Source organism: Diuraphis noxia, unplaced genomic scaffold (assembly GCF_037042655.1).
Source record: "Diuraphis noxia isolate RWA-SAM2 unplaced genomic scaffold, SU_Dnox_SAM2 contig0001, whole genome shotgun sequence".
NCBI lineage: Eukaryota > Metazoa > Arthropoda > Insecta > Hemiptera > Aphididae > Diuraphis > Diuraphis noxia.
Window position 1 is genome coordinate 84,938,258 of NW_028301711.1, and position 20,167 is coordinate 84,958,424.

The window sequence follows — 20,167 nt, forward strand, 5'->3', positions numbered from 1 at the left end:
GTTGAAAATAGTTTAAACAAAATAAATTCCGAAAAGCTATATAAAATTGTACAGGAGTGGGATTTCGATTGTTTCCATTCTTATTGCGAAACATACCGAATAAATTTTCTAAGCAATCTTGGTTTAGACGGTTGGTATATAACACATACTCACTAGGGTGTCTAGTTGATTTGTGCAATGAAACCTAGGGGTGCGCGATTATGACAATCGATTATTTCTAAAAATTATAAATAATCGATTAATCGTAAAAAAATATCGATTAATCGATTAATTGTTTCGATTAATCGATTAATCAGCCAATCGATTAACAATTAAAAAATCGATTGTTGTATGGTATCACAGATTAATGAAACACCATAGATATTAAACATGTTTATAGTGAAACACGATAAAATATCTGTTATCATAATAAAACATTGGAAAACGTTGACTATTGAGCTATTTATATCTTCTGTAGATACAAAATTTGTTACATTTATTAATAACGTCATTACAATTATTATTATAAGTTATAATAACCATTCTATTTCCATACTATTCTTTAACCTATGATTATAACGTCATTATTAATGTAACATTTAGTTTACGATTTACGAATTTTCAATTACCTATTACCTCAATTTACATCATGAGTGAAGTGTGGCAAGTTTTTATTAAAACTGACTGTGGTTTACGTGCCCAATGTCAAATCTGTAAAAAGACGTACGCCAATTCAGGTACAAATACAACGAATTTATGGAATCACCTTCAGTCCAAGCACAAGCCAAAATTTAAAGAGTTGGATGATCAGCGCAAAGGCCTTTCAGGATCGCCATCCTCGTTGTTAGTTAACATTGATGAATGTGATGATGAGTAAGTTTTGTTTATATGTATTATTTGTAACAAATATTGTCCATCTATGGACTATGATATTATATTAAGAAGTAATCTATTAAGTATTAATTATTTAAGTAGGGTAAAGTTGGGTACCGACTACTGAGTACTGACAACTGGGTACTGCATACTGAATACTGATCAGTGATAGGTCGATTGTTAACGTAATAATGTCACATTTATAACACAAATAATAATAAACTACCTATTGGGACTTGGGACATTAAATAAGAATAAATAATGATTGACAATGTTTTATTCATTTTTTCATAATCTATAATTATTTTTTTAAGTTTTATGTTAAGTAATAAGTTTAAGTTTTTTATTCAATATAAATATCGGTAGGTACCTATACAAAAATGTTTATATGTAAGGTACTAAGGTATAGGTGCCAACGACTAGCGAGTAGCGGCTACTAGCTAGTATGACATTCCTACTCTAATATATTGTTTAAATTTATTAACTATCCAATATTATAAATAAACAATAGTACAATATTAAATATAATATTCAAGAGTTCAAGACTGAGTAACTATTTTCATTATAACTAGCAATAGATATAACTAAAAGTTTTGTTTTTATAATTATTTAATTAATATTTTTAAAGAATAGGACCTAGCCACCTAGGTACTTTGTTCATTTTCATATTCGTGTTGCATTTTTTAACTACCTATCCTTAAAGGAATTAACTAAATATAGCCATATATAAATATGAATACCTACTTTTTTACTTTTTAAAATTAAAATTTTTAAATAACTGATTTTCAACAAATTATTAGTAGGTACCTACCTATTATATATATTAGATAAGTTGGATCATACAATTTTTATTTATATTATAGGCTAACACTTAAATTTTTAAAATATAATACACAAACGTTTAGGTTAGGTAAATTATAATTTAGTTTAATAATGTCAAAAATATTTACTGTAATAATTTACTTATAAATATAATGTGAACTTAAATTGGTTTAATGTCTCAAGTTTTATTTTTAGGGGTTCATTTTCATCAACAGCAACAACAATTCCATGTTCAGTAAATAGTACCAGCTCAAAAATGAAAAATGAAAAAAAAATGAACCAATTACCAATTACATCCTATACACTTACTGCAACTGCTCAGGCAAGAATTGACAATGTGCTAGCTTATTTCATTTCTACAGATATGATGCCGTATAGCATTGTCACAAAAGATGGATTTAAAATGTATACAAATGCCCTTAATGCTAGCTATAAAATTCCAAGCCGCAAAACAATGACTGAATCAAGGAAACCTTATCTCTACAAGGTGACTAAGGACAATGTTGAAACTATCGCAAAAAATACATTGTTCATGTCATTCACTACTGACTGTTGGACATCAGTAGCAAATCAGCCATTTATGGCTTTGACAGGTCATTATATTGACAATGATTTTAATTTAGGTATGTACAAAAACCAAAATACTCCCTAATTATTTTAATCATAGTTTAAAAATTTCGTTAAATATTTTATCAGTTTTTTTTATTTAATTTTGTTGTCGTTGAAGAAAAAAAAATAATAATCAAACATTCAATGTAATTTTTATATCTGTAGCCTCTATGTCATTAATTTATTGCCCTAATATTATTAACTCATTTAAATTATTTAATTTTAACTTTACAGGTTGTATATGTTTGGGATGTATTGAACTTATTGAAGATCATACTGGTGACAATATAGCTGATGCATTGATTATGTTACTCTTGGAATATAATATTGAAATTCCAAGCAAAAAAATATATTCATTTACAACTGACCATGGATCTAATGTATTAAAAGCAGTTAAAAATTTGAATATTACTCATACACCATGTTTTGGGCATGCTTTTAACATAGCTGTCGGAAGAATATTTCTTCTTCAACAAGTGAATGTAATTGTTGTAAAAGTAAAAAAAATTCAAAATATTTTTGCACATAGCTGGCAGGCAGTAAGAATTTAAAAACTGAACAAGAACGATTTTGTTTAAAATGTATAAAGTTTCCGTCATATTCAAAAACCAGATGGTGGTCTCTTCTTGATTTAATTAAAGTTGTTATTACCCAAGAATTAGCTTTATCAAGTTTTTTACGTACCTACAAAAAAGGAGAATATAAAAAATGTATAATAAATTATGAAGAGTTTGAAGTCTTAAAACGTATTGAAATGGTTTTAAGTCCTGTTAGAGAAATTGCAGATAATTTAGCAGGGGAAACCTATGTTACTGCTTCTGCTATCTACCCAGTAATTAATAACATAAAAAATAAAATTAATGAGGTATCCACAAATGAAAATACAGCTGAATTAAAAAACGAAATGTATAACACAATTTCGGATTTGCTCGATAATCGTTATAATGACAATGATGCACTAAAAATTACTATGGTACTGGATCCTCGATTTAAGATGAAATATATAAATGATACTGATCAACTATCTGTAAAATATGCCATGAAAACTGAATGTCTCAGTGCTTGGATGGTTTGGAATGAAATGCATAATGGTAAAGAAGATGGAACTGATAATTCATCAATGGACTATAGTTCTCCATCTAAAAAAGCTAAACAATCTGGCTTGCTTGCAATATTCGGAGAAACAAATGTTCCTAATGATCGATCTTCAAATCAAGTAAGACTATAAAACCTAGTTAAACCATTCTGATCAGTGCTACTAGCTATTACATATTATTTGTATTTTGTTTTATTTAGGAAAATGATACTACACTGCATAAAATAGAGAAAGAAATTGAGTTTTATACAGGATTACCTACAATATCATTTTGTCAAAATCCTCTAAAGTGGTGGAATTTAAATTCATCGATGTACCCTTTTTTAACTATTCTTGCAAGAAAATTTCTTACCATTCAAGCTACTAGTGTGGCGTCTGAGAGAGTGTTTAGCTAAGGAGGTCTTATAGTCACAGATCATAGAGCTACACTTACAAATGATCATGCTAGCCAACTTGTTTTTCTATCTGCAAATAAGGCCCATGTTCCAATTCCTATTTAATAAATACAATTATTTTACTATTGTAAATTTATGTTATCAGTTTATGCCAAAAAGTAATTTTTAATTTTTTTAAACTTCAGTTGACTAGAAGGTTATGTTTTTAATGTTTAAATTCAAATTATTTTAAAAAAAAAGGTTTTACATTTTTATTTTATATTTTTAACTACTTATATAATTTGTTAAATACCTACTTGTGGAGAATTTGAGATTATTATTTAATATTAAAACAACAAGTGACAAGAGTACAAGACTACAAGTAAATGTTATTTTAGAATTATTTAAATAAAATAAGTATTATAACTTTGTTAATTAATGTATCTATTCTAATTATCTAAGTATCTAACCTTTTAACTTATATCTATATGAATATGAGACATGTGACTAAACGTATTGATATATTTTATTAGCATACATTATGTTGTAGAAGTTTAAGTTTAAAAATTCACCTAATACTCTACAAGTATTTTAAATTTATATCTTATATTTTATTAGTAAACGAGAAATTCTCATTACTATATAACAAAAACAGTTGGTTAAACATGTTGTATAAGGCATAAGTGCATAGGGAGTAAACATTTTGTATATAATTATTTTTCCTTACCTATAACAAAGTTAACAGTTTGACAACATAAATAATTAATTTGATAACATAAACAACATATTAAGTTATAATAATAATATCGGTCTGAGTAGTCTGACACTCTGTCCACCTGCACCACAGTCCACAATGTCTAGCTGATAACATATTTATATATTAGGTACGATTAGGTACGTTTAATGTTTATCATTTCCACTATAACGATCCTATATTCCTATCTGCTGAATTCTTGAATTGATAAATTGTAAATAGCTACATAAATTAATTAAGTAACATATCGATTAATCTACTCACGATTGATCAATTAATCTACTCACGATTGATCGATTAATCGACTCGCAATTGATCGGTTAATCGACTCGCGTATGTTTGATTAACAATTATAATATAAAATCAATAATAATCGATTAATCGATTATTATAAAGTATTTAAAAAACAATCGATTATTTAAGAAAAAAAACAATCGTGCACCCCTAATGAAACCCACAACTTTAACAATCCATTAATGGATATCAGCCAACCGTTTATGTAATTCATCTTGCTAGTCACATCTGTACCATTTATCTTTGTAATAACTTTTATTTTTTTTTTTAAATGAAAGCATCATAGAAAGATGTTCTATTTGAATTGAAGTATTTTTAAAAGGTCTTCTGAAGGATTTGCTGTTTGGAACTTTACTTGAATTAAAAATGTCAAATAGTTTATCCATTTTATCAATAACATTAATTGTACATTTTGACTCTAACGGTAATTTACCCAAAACCCAATTCTAAGTGAGTGTTCATTCCTGCAGCAGCTACCGATTGACTAAATTTTGGGCTGCCAAATAGACTCGCATTTTTTCAAATGGTCTTGGATTTATGTGAGCATGAGTAAGCTTAGGTGCTAATCTTAAATTAAGTTTGCTATCCTCATTATAAAATTGTATGATATATTTGTTATCAGTGAGTTCATCATCAATACAAAAATGATGTTTGAAAAACATGTTACGTGTTGACTTTAACAAATGTGGCGGAGCAAACAAATATACAATCTCTTTACCGTTAACTGTAAAATAAGGACATTGTGAGCTAACATAAACACTTTTACTAAAGCTAACAAAATTTGAGCCTTGGTCAGTGATAAATGCTTTAACATTTAAAGAAATATTTAACAATTTTTTTATGGTACACATTATAATATAAATTAAATCTGGGTTTCGGCAAGTTCCAGACACAAAAAACTATGCTATTGACTGTTTCCATGATACATTAATTCCCCTTATCATTAAAACTAATGCGTACTTTGCTGCCTCATAAGTTTTAGTGAGATTTGTCTGATGAAATCCTATAATTTCATCTTTAGGAAGTGAATAATATAAATGAGTTTTTAATGACATTTCATCAGCACATAAGACGCAGTCAAGGGCCTCAGTTTTAAAGTTTGAAATTTTGAATTTAACAAATTCAAATAAAAAATCATTTAACCCTGGAATCAATTCATATTTTGAAGTAACTCTTCTTAAAGTTCTAACAGAAGGTAGACTTAGTGTATTTTTCAAAAACCTATATACAGATGGACCTAAGAAGTAGATTGTTAATGCTAATTGTTTTATATCGTTTGTGTACCTGTATCCATGAGGGTTTCTTGTTTTGTACATAATATGAGTTTTCACAATAGTTAGTGCACTGGGTGACAAATGTTGTTCACAAAGAGAAAATTGTCAACAGTATTAAACACACAACAGTTAACTGATTGCTCAAGCCCAGAATTGTTTTTTCAGCTTTAAGACGAGCTTCTTTCTCATGTTTCAACTGTTGCCGTAACAAAACTTTTCTAGGTGTTTTTTCAAACCAGGCTTTTAGCGTTTGACAACCTTTTGAAAAACCTAAATAATATTTATAAGATGTTAGTAAGCATACAGTAAAGTATAAATATACAATTGAGTAAAATTGTTTGATTAAATCTTACTAGGGCGTATGAAATCTAAAGGAGAATCTAATCTAGATTTTTCACTTGAAAAAGATGATGATGTCCCAGAAGAAACCGTGTAGTCAATAATACTATCATGTACTACTTGACAAAATTTAAACACATTATATTAAACAATTATTATAAATTTTTATAAAAATCATATTAATTACAAGGTGAACTAGACAATGGAAGAGCTAGTATTTCATCGCTGCTATATGTTTCAGTAGTTTTTGATTTTGAACAACCTGAATGTATAAAGTTCTTTGTTACTAAGTAATAATAACAAATTTTAAAAATAAATATAAAAAATAAAAATATATTTACCAGGATCATCAGTAATTTTAAGTGGAGTATTTGAGCCACAAGACACAGATTTAGTTGAACTGGAAACAATTTCAACTTTGTCACTAGACAACAACTCTAAGCATGTACCCACATCACAATCATCTTTTTTATCTGAATATAAATAAAAAATAAAATGTGATTAGAAAGTTATTGCTGATGAATGTCATATTATTTCTTACACACCTGGAAATAGTGTAGGTATAGCATCTAGTTTTAATCTGTTCTCCAAATAATTTAAAAACAAATTTTTTTCAAAATGTTTTCCACACAACTTAATATTTTTTTGTGATAAAGTTTCAGCTGGCAGTTGACAATTTTTTAACCAAATTCCACACCTATCAGTGTAACAAAAAATTATTTATTTATACTACGAAATATAATCAGTTTTTACGTAAATTAATATTTTACACTTAACATTCTAATAAAATTATTAATATATTATATAATATGTATATTACGTTAGTTATAATAGCATCACAAATTATACTGCACACACATTAGTCAAACCCCTGCGTTGAATTTTTAATTGTTGTTGACATATGTCTATATGTATTATATTTGTATATAAATAACAATATATATATAATATTAACAAAGATCGCCAAGCTCAGCTCATGGATCGACGCGCAGTATACATACACGCACATTTTTTGTTGACTAATAATCTACCAATTTACGTAAAAACGGAAAAATATAGATATATGATATGATCGTTTCTGTAAATGAATTCCGTTCTGGTGACTCACATTTAATATTGATTGTTACCCGTCTAAGGACATCAAAAGTAATAATATGTCAATTTAAAAAATAAAAAATGACTCAAGGTAAATAAAATTATATAAATAAATATATTAAATCCATTATGGATTATTTTTCTTACAGGTAATATCCATTGTTAGCTAGTATACTGAATGCAGAATGTTAACAATAGTACCGTCTTCACGAAGCCACTGCACACTGCAGACGTGACGACAAAAATAATACCCATGTGGCAATGTCCCATTATAATATGTTTATAAAGGTCTAAAATACCTCTACTCTGCTGTGGTCTTCGATTTTCAAACATACAAAGTAATATAATACGTACCATTTGTACATATGTGTATACAATGGGTATAGGGTACATAAGACATCCGTTGTCGTTCGCATGACATTTATCCTTATTGATTTATCTATTCTTCAGACAAAGGAATATATAGACCTTTTATTATAAGCCGTGTTCCGGATGTGCATCATATTATACGCTTTGAGTTTCTCTCACATTCAAAATCGTAAATTGAAATAAAAACAGAAAATACACATTTGTATTGTAGTGTTAAATTATATAAAATCATCTTTGTACATAGATAGTTGGTACGTTGGAGTCAGTGCCGCATTTAGGAGGGGGGGGGGCACTGGCTACAACTGCCCCGGGCGCCCCCGGGTACCAGTAATTAGGGGGCGCCAAAATGTTGTGGTCAGAAATTTTAAATTTGTTCACTTGTGAAAATTTAAAACTTCTTATTTAAATTATTTTAATAACAGTATCATATAATATATATATATATATATATAAATATACAGGGTGATTTTTTTATCATGAACCAGTTAATATCTCGGTAAGTATTAGGAATTTTAATATAATTTTTTTTTTAAACTTTCTAGGTTTTACTATTTTACACTGTGTTACAATTTTCATAATTTTAACTACCTCCCTTATTAGATAAAACACTATCAACTTTAGATTTTCAAATGGTAATACCTATTTTTAATAACGAAAATCTATAAACATACTGAAAAAAATAATTTTAACGTTTACAGAATTTTATTTGAGTAATTAGTTTGCGACTTATTAATGCTTAAATATTCGTTCAATTTGCTGCTACTGGGCAATTTTACAAACCCAACAGTAAAAACCAGAAGTCAAAATGAAATTTTATCTCAATTTAACAATACCCATAACGGTCATTATCGATAATAACAAGATAGATAAACAATACCAATAAAAAAAAAAAAAAAAAAAAAAAGGTGTCTTATCATCACTCCCACCCGAACGCCAAGTGTCGGTGAACGACTAGCCAGCAGAAGCGCAGCTGTATCAGCTATAAAGTATAAAAATAACATTTTAACATTTTACACTTTACCATCATGGTTACAAAATATATCACTGGTTACTGATTCCTGGTATACGATCTTATCACGTATTAGTAGATAGACGATAATAAATGTCGGTAAACCGTTTCTGAAAACATGTGGTTAATCGTTATTCGTTAATGTTAGTTTTCCATTATCAAGTATGGAATATTAATTATAAATTAATTACTATTCTTTGACTGTTTAACCAAAGAAAACGTTTTAAGTAAATACTATGTTATGTCGTTATGTGTATTATTTAAAATATAAATTTAAAGGTTAAGCCAATTATTCCAATGCATACCATACCACGAATAATAATACGTATCTTAATTCGTGATGCATACCTGTTATATTTTTTGATCGTGTTTTAATGTTGTATTTTGGTTAACAAATTTGAATTTAATTAAAAATATACCTCTTTCCAATCAGTAATATTATAAGGTATTTGGGAATCAGATTTCGTACTTTGCCGACACCTTATTTGTATAATTTATTGGTAAGTTCAATCCAAATTTAATACAGTATATTAGAATTTTATTTATTTTTTTATTAAATGATTTAAATACATATTATTGACAAATAATAACCATGGTTCAAATATTTTAATTTTATTTCAGTGGCAATTAGTAGAGTTTATATGATTAATCAAAAAATACAATGAACTATATGACTAGAAAGCTTAATTTGACCAGCAATTAATGCAAATTTACATTGCTTGCTACTGGTATCCGATGACTATAAATTAATATGGAATAAAAGAATAAAATATCCATATTTCTTTACATATTATATTTTAATCTTTAAACAATCTAAACAAATTATTATGTAAGTATGAATTTTTTTTATAAAATAAATAATTTGATATTTATCATAATTTTTGCTTATATTTTAGAAAATTAATTTTGTTTTCTTTCAAATTTCAATTGCAATTTGTAGTACTAACTTTTAATTCAAATATTTATAACAAGATTGGATGAACAAATACAATTTGTTATTGTGGTTAGTCACAGCATAGTACATCTCAACTGATAACTTAATAAGTATGGATAAACAATGTTTTTATACAATAAATCATTTCTATAAATAACTTAATGTTTTTTTTTCAGTTTCATTCAGATGAAAAAAGAAAACAGCGCAGCATCAAGACCGCAACTACTTCTATATTTGTAACATTTGTTGATTGTCACATTAATTGTTAATTTTATGTTTAAATAATTAAGTTAAGTTAAGTTATTGATTTACTATTTTCTATAATTAGGGCTATGGAGTTTTTATTAACCTAAATTGGTAAATTGAAAATTTTTTTTGAATACGGTAGTGCCAGTTTTACGTAATATTAAAAGATTTTTATATCATAAAATATTAATTAAAAATTAACATAATTTCAAAAATAAGTGTAAAATTGAATAATTTTTTAAAACATCCATAGCCCTAAAAATATGTTGCAATCTAGAGTAGATAATACATATAAAGTATGTTTAATGTTCATTTAATTTTTATTAATTTATCTAGGGTAGTGGACATGTTAAGTGTTAATATTTTTTATTAGTTATGACCTTACCCAAATCCTGCAATAACTTGCACTACGGAAATTTGTTCATACTCTAGTAAAATTATTGATAACTAATGTGTTTATTTCCTTAGATAATTTAGTAATGAATTAATGTCCATTATTTGTCTATTCACACACAACTACACAAGTTATTTTTAATATGAAATGCAAATTATACACTATATAAAAAATATATCCCTGAATATTTAATATTTATAAATGGAAAGTCGGGTAGGCACTATGAACAACAGGCCCTGGGCCTATAGCCTCGCATCAGATTGACTCACTTCCTCAATGCACAAAACATGTAATCAAAATGACTTACCTATTCTATTTTTTTTTTTTTTTAGTATACACAGATTGATTTGTAATTATTTATTTTTAATGAAATGAAAACCTTAAATGACAGGAGCTTTGTAAACATATTATATAACTTAAAAAAAAAAAAAAAAGGAATGTGTGAATAGACCTTTAACTACTTTAGTCTTGGCTCTAAATCTTGAATCCAAGTACATAAATAATACATTTTTATCTGCATATTTATAAATTATTTTTCTAAATACATAGAAATTGTTGATTTACTTTGTTTTAAAATGAATATATGTTATCTGTTTAGTATAATCATTTACTATAGAAATTAAGATACACCATACTGTTTTTAAAAAATATTTATTTTGTAATTTACTCGTCAATCTGATATAGAAATATAAATTATATTAAATAAACACAAATATTTATTTTTTTTGGCAATCTTCTGTACTGAACTATAAGAAATTCCTACTTCTTCTAAACAAATAATAATAAAACAAGATAATTAATAAATAACAATAATTTTATGCTTGATTTACAAAAAAATGAGATATAGTTTGGCAGAATTGCATCAATGTTTATGTGAAATAAACACAAAACACAACTAATAAAATTGCATAAAACATAATTGAACTGAATCAAATCATACTCGGGGTACATAGATTATCAGTTACGATTATATGGGCCTAAAAAATTAACTGGAGTACACATTTGATCATAATATGGAAACCAGGCAATAAGTGTTTGAGAATTTACTGTGCCAGAGAAGACCTCAAGCTCAAATATATAAATGTATATGTGTCAACTTACTCGATACTATTCTTAAAGATGTATTAGGATTTTCTTCTAATTTTTGCAATACAATTTGGGAATATTCTTCCGTAGTTTTAGTACATTTCATATTTTTATTTTTATTGAAACTTCCAGTAGATTTTAAGTTTTTTTCCAATCTTGAAAAAATACTAGAATTTGGAACTTGCCTCTCAAGCCCAAATCGTTGGCTGTACAATAAAGCGGCCTTCCTTTTATTTTTTCCACATTCGATGAAGCATGACCACATATCCATTTTTTCAGGTATAGAGTAGAACATTGTAGTATTTATATTTAACAGAAAAGTAATATATTTAAAAGTAACTCTGTGAGATGTTAACTCAACGGAGAACAGATAAAATGTGAAAAACCAATAGTACTATAAATGTATGAGATAGATAGGTACCTTTATCTTTTTTATGTGTGTGAAACATGTCATATTCATCATTAAATCAATTATGTTTTATATTGATATGTAGGTATACATATAGGTTACAAACTTAGATAACTAAAATTAAATAAATTTGGAAAACCCAATGCTTTATGTTAAGAAGATATTATGTTGTATATTTTGTTAATTTATTTAAGTTTATTATTTGTTAATTATACATAATACATATGTGTTTATTTAATATAATTTATATTTCTATATCAGATTGACGAGTAAATTACAAAATAAATATTTTTTAAAAACAGTATGGTGTATCTTAATTTCTATAGTAAATGATTATACTAAACAGATAACATATATTCATTTTAAAACAAAGTAAATCAACAATTTCTATGTATTTAGAAAAATAATTTATAAATATGCAGATAAAAATGTATTATTTATGTACTTGGATTCAAGATTTAGAGCCAAGACTAAAGTAGTTAAAGGTCTATTCACACATTCCTTTTTTTTTTTTTTTTAAGTTATATAATATGTTTACAAAGCTCCTGTCATTTAAGGTTTTCATTTCATTAAAAATAAATAATTACAAATCAATCTGTGTATACTAAAAAAAAAAAAAAATAGAATAGGTAAGTCATTTTGATTACATGTTTTGTGCATTGAGGAAGTGAGTCAATCTGATGCGAGGCTATAGGCCCAGGGCCTGTTGTTCATAGTGCCTACCCGACTTTCCATTTATAAATATTAAATATTCAGGGATATATTTTTTATATAGTGTATAATTTGCATTTCATATTAAAAATAACTTGTGTAGTTGTGTGTGAATAGACAAATAATGGACATTAATTCATTACTAAATTATCTAAGGAAATAAACACATTAGTTATCAATAATTTTACTAGAGTATGAACAAATTTCCGTAGTGCAAGTTATTGCAGGATTTGGGTAAGGTCATAACTAATAAAAAATATTAACACTTAACATGTCCACTACCCTAGATAAATTAATAAAAATTAAATGAACATTAAACATACTTTATATGTATTATCTACTCTAGATTGCAACATATTTTTAGGGCTATGGATGTTTTAAAAAATTATTCAATTTTACACTTATTTTTGAAATTATGTTAATTTTTAATTAATATTTTATGATATAAAAATCTTTTAATATTACGTAAAACTGGCACTACCGTATTCAAAAAAAATTTTCAATTTACCAATTTAGGTTAATAAAAACTCCATAGCCCTAATTATAGAAAATAGTAAATCAATAACTTAACTTAACTTAATTATTTAAACATAAAATTAACAATTAATGTGACAATCAACAAATGTTACAAATATAGAAGTAGTTGCGGTCTTGATGCTGCGCTGTTTTCTTTTTTCATCTGAATGAAACTGAAAAAAAAACATTAAGTTATTTATAGAAATGATTTATTGTATAAAAACATTGTTTATCCATACTTATTAAGTTATCAGTTGAGATGTACTATGCTGTGACTAACCACAATAACAAATTGTATTTGTTCATCCAATCTTGTTATAAATATTTGAATTAAAAGTTAGTACTACAAATTGCAATTGAAATTTGAAAGAAAACAAAATTAATTTTCTAAAATATAAGCAAAAATTATGATAAATATCAAATTATTTATTTTATAAAAAAAATTCATACTTACATAATAATTTGTTTAGATTGTTTAAAGATTAAAATATAATATGTAAAGAAATATGGATATTTTATTCTTTTATTCCATATTAATTTATAGTCATCGGATACCAGTAGCAAGCAATGTAAATTTGCATTAATTGCTGGTCAAATTAAGCTTTCTAGTCATATAGTTCATTGTATTTTTTGATTAATCATATAAACTCTACTAATTGCCACTGAAATAAAATTAAAATATTTGAACCATGGTTATTATTTGTCAATAATATGTATTTAAATCATTTAATAAAAAAATAAATAAAATTCTAATATACTGTATTAAATTTGGATTGAACTTACCAATAAATTATACAAATAAGGTGTCGGCAAAGTACGAAATCTGATTCCCAAATACCTTATAATATTACTGATTGGAAAGAGGTATATTTTTAATTAAATTCAAATTTGTTAACCAAAATACAACATTAAAACACGATCAAAAAATATAACAGGTATGCATCACGAATTAAGATACGTATTATTATTCGTGGTATGGTATGCATTGGAATAATTGGCTTAACCTTTAAATTTATATTTTAAATAATACACATAACGACATAACATAGTATTTACTTAAAACGTTTTCTTTGGTTAAACAGTCAAAGAATAGTAATTAATTTATAATTAATATTCCATACTTGATAATGGAAAACTAACATTAACGAATAACGATTAACCACATGTTTTCAGAAACGGTTTACCGACATTTATTATCGTCTATCTACTAATACGTGATAAGATCGTATACCAGGAATCAGTAACCAGTGATATATTTTGTAACCATGATGGTAAAGTGTAAAATGTTAAAATGTTATTTTTATACTTTATAGCTGATACAGCTGCGCTTCTGCTGGCTAGTCGTTCACCGACACTTGGCGTTCGGGTGGGAGTGATGATAAGACACCTTTTTTTTTTTTTTTTTTTTTTTTTTATTGGTATTGTTTATCTATCTTGTTATTATCGATAATGACCGTTATGGGTATTGTTAAATTGAGATAAAATTTCATTTTGACTTCTGGTTTTTACTGTTGGGTTTGTAAAATTGCCCAGTAGCAGCAAATTGAACGAATATTTAAGCATTAATAAGTCGCAAACTAATTACTCAAATAAAATTCTGTAAACGTTAAAATTATTTTTTTCAGTATGTTTATAGATTTTCGTTATTAAAAATAGGTATTACCATTTGAAAATCTAAAGTTGATAGTGTTTTATCTAATAAGGGAGGTAGTTAAAATTATGAAAATTGTAACACAGTGTAAAATAGTAAAACCTAGAAAGTTTAAAAAAAAAATTATTTTAAAATTCCTAATACTTACCGAGATATTAACTGGTTCATGATAAAAAAATCACCCTGTATATATATATTATATACATATATTTATAAAATAGTCAACAATTTGTAGGATTTATTCATTCATTAAATAAGACTGCAGCTTCACTAAATAGAAGAAAGGGAAAAATCGGGGTACAGCCTACTTCAATAAGTAGGAGAAAACAAGGAGTAACTCATGGTTCAAAAAGGGTACCATCTGGAAGAAGACCAAAAGAATATGTCACTAAAGGAAAGCCTAAAAGACCAAACAATTTGGGTAAAAACCTATCAAATAATGTAATGAACTCTAAAAATCATTAGAGTTTATACAATAATATTTCTTTTTTTATTAATACAATGTCAGTAGTGTTACACTTACCTTATTTTAAGATGTATATTATATTTATTCATTTATATTATAATAAATTCATTGTAATAATTATTACATAAAGATAAAATAATTTTTATATGCAATATTCTGTTAATATCACCCATAGATTACATATAGTATATTAGCTATTATCATCATTAAAGTTAATTAGAATCTAACATCATTAGAGTTTATACAATAATATTTCTTTTTTTATTAATACAGCAATGTCAGTAGTGTTACACTTAGTAGTATATTATCGAAACAATATGCTTTAACACGTTTCTTTATTATTTGGTATTATTGGTTTTCGAATAGTTTCCACTAGATCATGTTTTACTTAATTTAATAAATTTATTATGTGTAAATATTTAATAATATATTATAATTATCATATACTATAACAATATGCTTATAAACTTCTTATTTAAATTATTTTAATAACAGTATCATATAATATATTATATATATATATATATATATGTATATATTATATACATATATTTATATTAATATGTTTAATGTTAATGTATTGTACTGTTTGTAAGATTAAAGATAACAACTAATGTAACTAATGTATTTATAGCAATATTATAGCTATCAACGATCGATAATATTATTAATAACCCAAATCGTTTTCCCAAATATGGTATGATTACTCGTATGTCAAATTGTCAATAGACATTATAATTATTTATAATACGGCATATTTTGTTATCGCGGGTGCCGGGTGGTGTGCGTTATTAGTTATTACAAAAATACAATTATTACTTAGTCAACAAACTAAACAAACTTGAGCGTTTTAATCCTCAGTATTTGTGAATGATGCCAATGTGATTAGTGATCCCGTATTCCCGTATTAGGTATTTTATTTCCTTTACTACTCGGCGCTGTTTAAACGTTTTATTTATTACCTATATTTTTTTTTAATATTATATTAATTTTGACCGGCAAAAAAAAGTTAAGTGGATTTCAAAATCGTAAAAAAACTTTGTTAAAACACAAAAATGAACTTAATGTTATTAACAAATGCAGAAAAATTCAAGACATGTTTCGAGAAAAAACATCTTCTACAGTTGAAAGTAAATATACACTATATAATATAAGTTATACTAATGTAAAGTTACAATATACCTATGTGGCTATGTACCTATTAATCAGATACGATACGATATAGGTAATGATACAAACAATTAATAATCTGAGTATTTTACTAAAATATTTATTATTTATGAATTAAATAGCATGACTGACATCTCCGTTTAGTTTATTTCCCTGTTTACCAAAAAAAAAAAAAAAAAAATGACTTATCATATTAGAATATAATTGTATTATTGTATAATACTAACTCATATCATAACTAATTTATTCATAAAGAAGTATTTAAATGTTTTTATTTCTATTAATAATATTATATTAAAAAACAGAAGTCCCAGAATTACTTGAGCTTAGCATTAAACAATCAGATACAAGCACATTTCCAAAAGTAGCAGAAACTGTTTGCAATGGTAGTAAGCTAATATTTTATATAATTTTGGTTCTATATTTGTATTAAAATTAAAAATAATATATTTTAAACAGAAGACCTTAATGAAATTGAAATGGAATGTCAAGAGATAGATCAGAAAAAAATTTCAAATGTACCAGAGACTGTTTGCAATGGTAGTAAGCTAATATTTTATATAATTTTGGTTCTATATTTGTATTAAAATTAAAAATAATATATTTTAAAACAGAAGATCCTAATGAAATTGAAATGGAATGTCAAGAGATAGACCAGAAAAAAATTTCAAAAGTACCAAAGCCTGTTTGCAATGGTAGTAAAATTGAAACGGATTGTCAAGTTATAGAATCTAATCTTAGAGATAAAAACTAAAAAGTATTAAACTTTTAAATTAATTATATTAAAGTTCTAAAATGTTATTTACCTACTGTAATTATTTGTTAATTATTTATAAATATTCATTTATAAAAGTCCATATACAAAATACTTAATTTATTATATGGTTAGCTTTAATTAAACCAAAATGTCTCCTTTTTGATAATTCTGTTGTATATATAAAAATACACCTCTCTGAAATACAATTGAAAACATTTATATATTATGCCATATTAATATATTATTATGTTATTAGATCTGATCCAGCTCTATGGTCCATAAACAATTCTACTCGAGATTATTTGTGTATTCATGGTTTTTCTCAAAATGTGTCCAGTATGAATTTTTCAAAGTCAAAAAGAGCCTATATTAAAATTCAAAAAGGTGTTAATAAAACCTACTACATGTATTTTAATTTAAGCTATCTTCAGGTCACTTTAAAAAATGGAGAAAAATTGAAACGAGACTTTTTGATGTACTCTGAGAGCAAAGGTGTTATTTTTTGCTGTCCATGTCTTTTATTTGGTAACAAATCAGCATTTGCTACAACTGGTTTTTCTAATTGGCAAAAAGCTGAGGAGCGTATATTAGAACACACTAATTCTTCAAATCACCGTTCTAATATCATAAAAATGAAAGATCGTGGCAATACACTTGGTCGGATTGACAATAATGTGGTGAGACAAATAGAAACTCAACGTACATACTGGGTAAATATATTAAAACGAGTTGTGGCTGTTGTTAAACGTTTATCATCCAGGGGATTGGCATTTAGAGGAGCAACTTCAAAAATAGGATGTAATAACAATGGTAATTTTCTTATGGCCCTCGAATTATTGGCTGAGTTTGATTCTTTCTTATCAAACCATTTAGAAACTTATGGAAATCCAGGAAAAGGTAATACATCATACTCGTACATATCATATAATGTATATGAGCAATTTATCAGCATAATGTCTAGACAAGTATTAAATACAATTATTCAAGAAGTTAAAGCTTCTCGATATTTCTCAATCAATGTTGACTCTACACCAGACATATCACATATCGACCAACTTTCTTTTTGTGTTCGATATGTCAACAATAAAGGTGAACCTGTCGAAAGATTTTTATGTTTTTTAGATCAAATAGGACATAAAGCAGAAGATATGGCAAATGCTGTATTTAGTGTATTTAAAAAATATGACTTAAATATTGAATATCTTCGAGGCCAATCCTACTACAACGCTAGCAATATGTCTGGAATTTATGCTGGACTGCAAGCAAAAATTAAAGAAGTCAATCCTTTGGCAAAATTTGTACCATGCTCTGCTCATTCCCTTAATTTGGTAGGAACCAATGCAGTGGATTGTTGTACTCAAGCTGTCTTATTTTTTGATGTACTTCAAAATGTTTACACATTTTTCACAGCTTCTACTCACTGCTGGAAAATTCTAAACACATCTATTAAAGGACTTTCTGAAACACGATGGTCTGCCAGAGATGATGCTTGCCAATCTCTAAACAAAAACTGGTCTTTAATCATTAATGCATTAAATCTAATAATAAATGATGATACTGAGAAAATACTTACACGAAATGAAGCTAAAGGAATTATCAATAAACTAAATAATTTAGAAACTGCATTTCTATCTATATTCTGGGGTCAAATATTACACCGCTAGAACATTACTAACAAGAAATTACAATCTGTCAATATCGATTTGGGTGTAGTATGTGAATTGTATAAATCATTAATAACTTATATCATTGATTTACGTTCCGATGAAAATTATGATTATTTTAAACAATGTGCAATTGAAAAAAGTAAAATTAAAAAGTTTCAATCCAGTACTAAACGATCAAAAATAAGAAAACAATTTTTTGATGAAGGGCCATCAAAGATACAACAGTTGAATATTCATATTTTAAAGTTAATACCTATTTTGTCATAATTGATCAACTGCGATCACAATTAGAAAAAAGAAATGAAAAATATGAAAATCTACTTATAGATTACAATTTTTTTTTCAAATTAACAGAGATGACATCAATTCAAGTCCGAAAGAATGCTGAAGTACTTAGAAATGAATACAAAGATGATCTCAGCACCTTATTTGCTAATGAATATGTTCATTTTAGCAGTCACTTATTAAGTATTGGTGATAAGGCTCCTAAAACTATTCAGGATATGTGTAGTTTTTTGAGGAAAAATGATTTAATAGGTATGTACCCTTATAGATGTATCTCTCAGAATGCTGTTATGTATTCCTGTCAGTAATTGCTCGACAGAACGGTCATTCTCGTGCTTGAAGCGTGTTAAAACTTATCTGAGGTCTTGTACCACTGAAGAAAGGCTTAATTATTTAGCAATTATGAACATAGAATCTGATATAACAGCTAACATTGAGTTTGATGACGTTATTCATGAATTTGCAACACTACAAAGTAGAAGAAAAATTTAAGTACCTATCTATACAAGCAAATATTATATTATATTATTACATTGTTTTTATTAAAATTGTTAATACATTGTACTTATATAAAATATAATATTAATTTACATAGTTTATATGATTTTCTTATATTTATTCATCATGTACCTAAATATGTAAAAAAAAAAAAAAATTATATATTATAAATAGTGGTTAAGTGGTATACATTTAAATATATCTACGTCGAGAGGGCAGGGGGATCATGTAATTATTAAACAATATTATAAAAAAAACAGTAAAACACATATTCTTTTCTTTGCTTAAAATTTTAAAGGTTCACGAGGATCTATCTCTTATATTTTCTATAGGAAGGGCGTCGTTTTTTTTTGCACCGGGGCGCAAAATGTCTAAATGCGGCACTGGTTGGAGTATGATGTATAATATAAGTACATGTAAATAATACAAGTAAATGTATAATACAGTAAAATAAATTAAATTTTAAGAGCCTGATATGCAGTAAGGGCAA

At 26.4% G+C, this 20,167-nt stretch overlaps 2 protein-coding genes and 2 pseudogenes across 3 annotated transcripts in view; 3 read left to right on the forward strand and 1 right to left on the reverse strand.

Moving 5' to 3' along the window:
- LOC149062218 (uncharacterized) overlaps window positions 1-20,167 on the forward strand; it is a 510,544-nt pseudogene that overhangs the window by 50,026 nt on the left and 440,351 nt on the right. The gene's annotated exons all lie outside the window — the stretch shown is intronic.
- Window positions 1-20,167, forward strand: part of LOC149062220 (uncharacterized) — a 204,454-nt gene that overhangs the window by 46,180 nt on the left and 138,107 nt on the right. The gene's annotated exons all lie outside the window — the stretch shown is intronic.
- Window positions 629-3,879, forward strand: LOC149062224 (E3 SUMO-protein ligase ZBED1-like; annotated as a pseudogene).
- On the reverse strand, window positions 6,164-7,874 carry LOC149062225 (uncharacterized). Its single transcript, XM_089221584.1, has 6 exons — window positions 7,864-7,874; window positions 6,960-7,111; window positions 6,756-6,878; window positions 6,602-6,676; window positions 6,429-6,533; window positions 6,164-6,345 (listed from the first exon to the last, which is right to left on the reverse strand). Exons 1-6 carry the CDS (start codon window positions 7,872-7,874, stop codon window positions 6,164-6,166), a joined length of 648 nt encoding a protein of 215 aa, XP_089077710.1.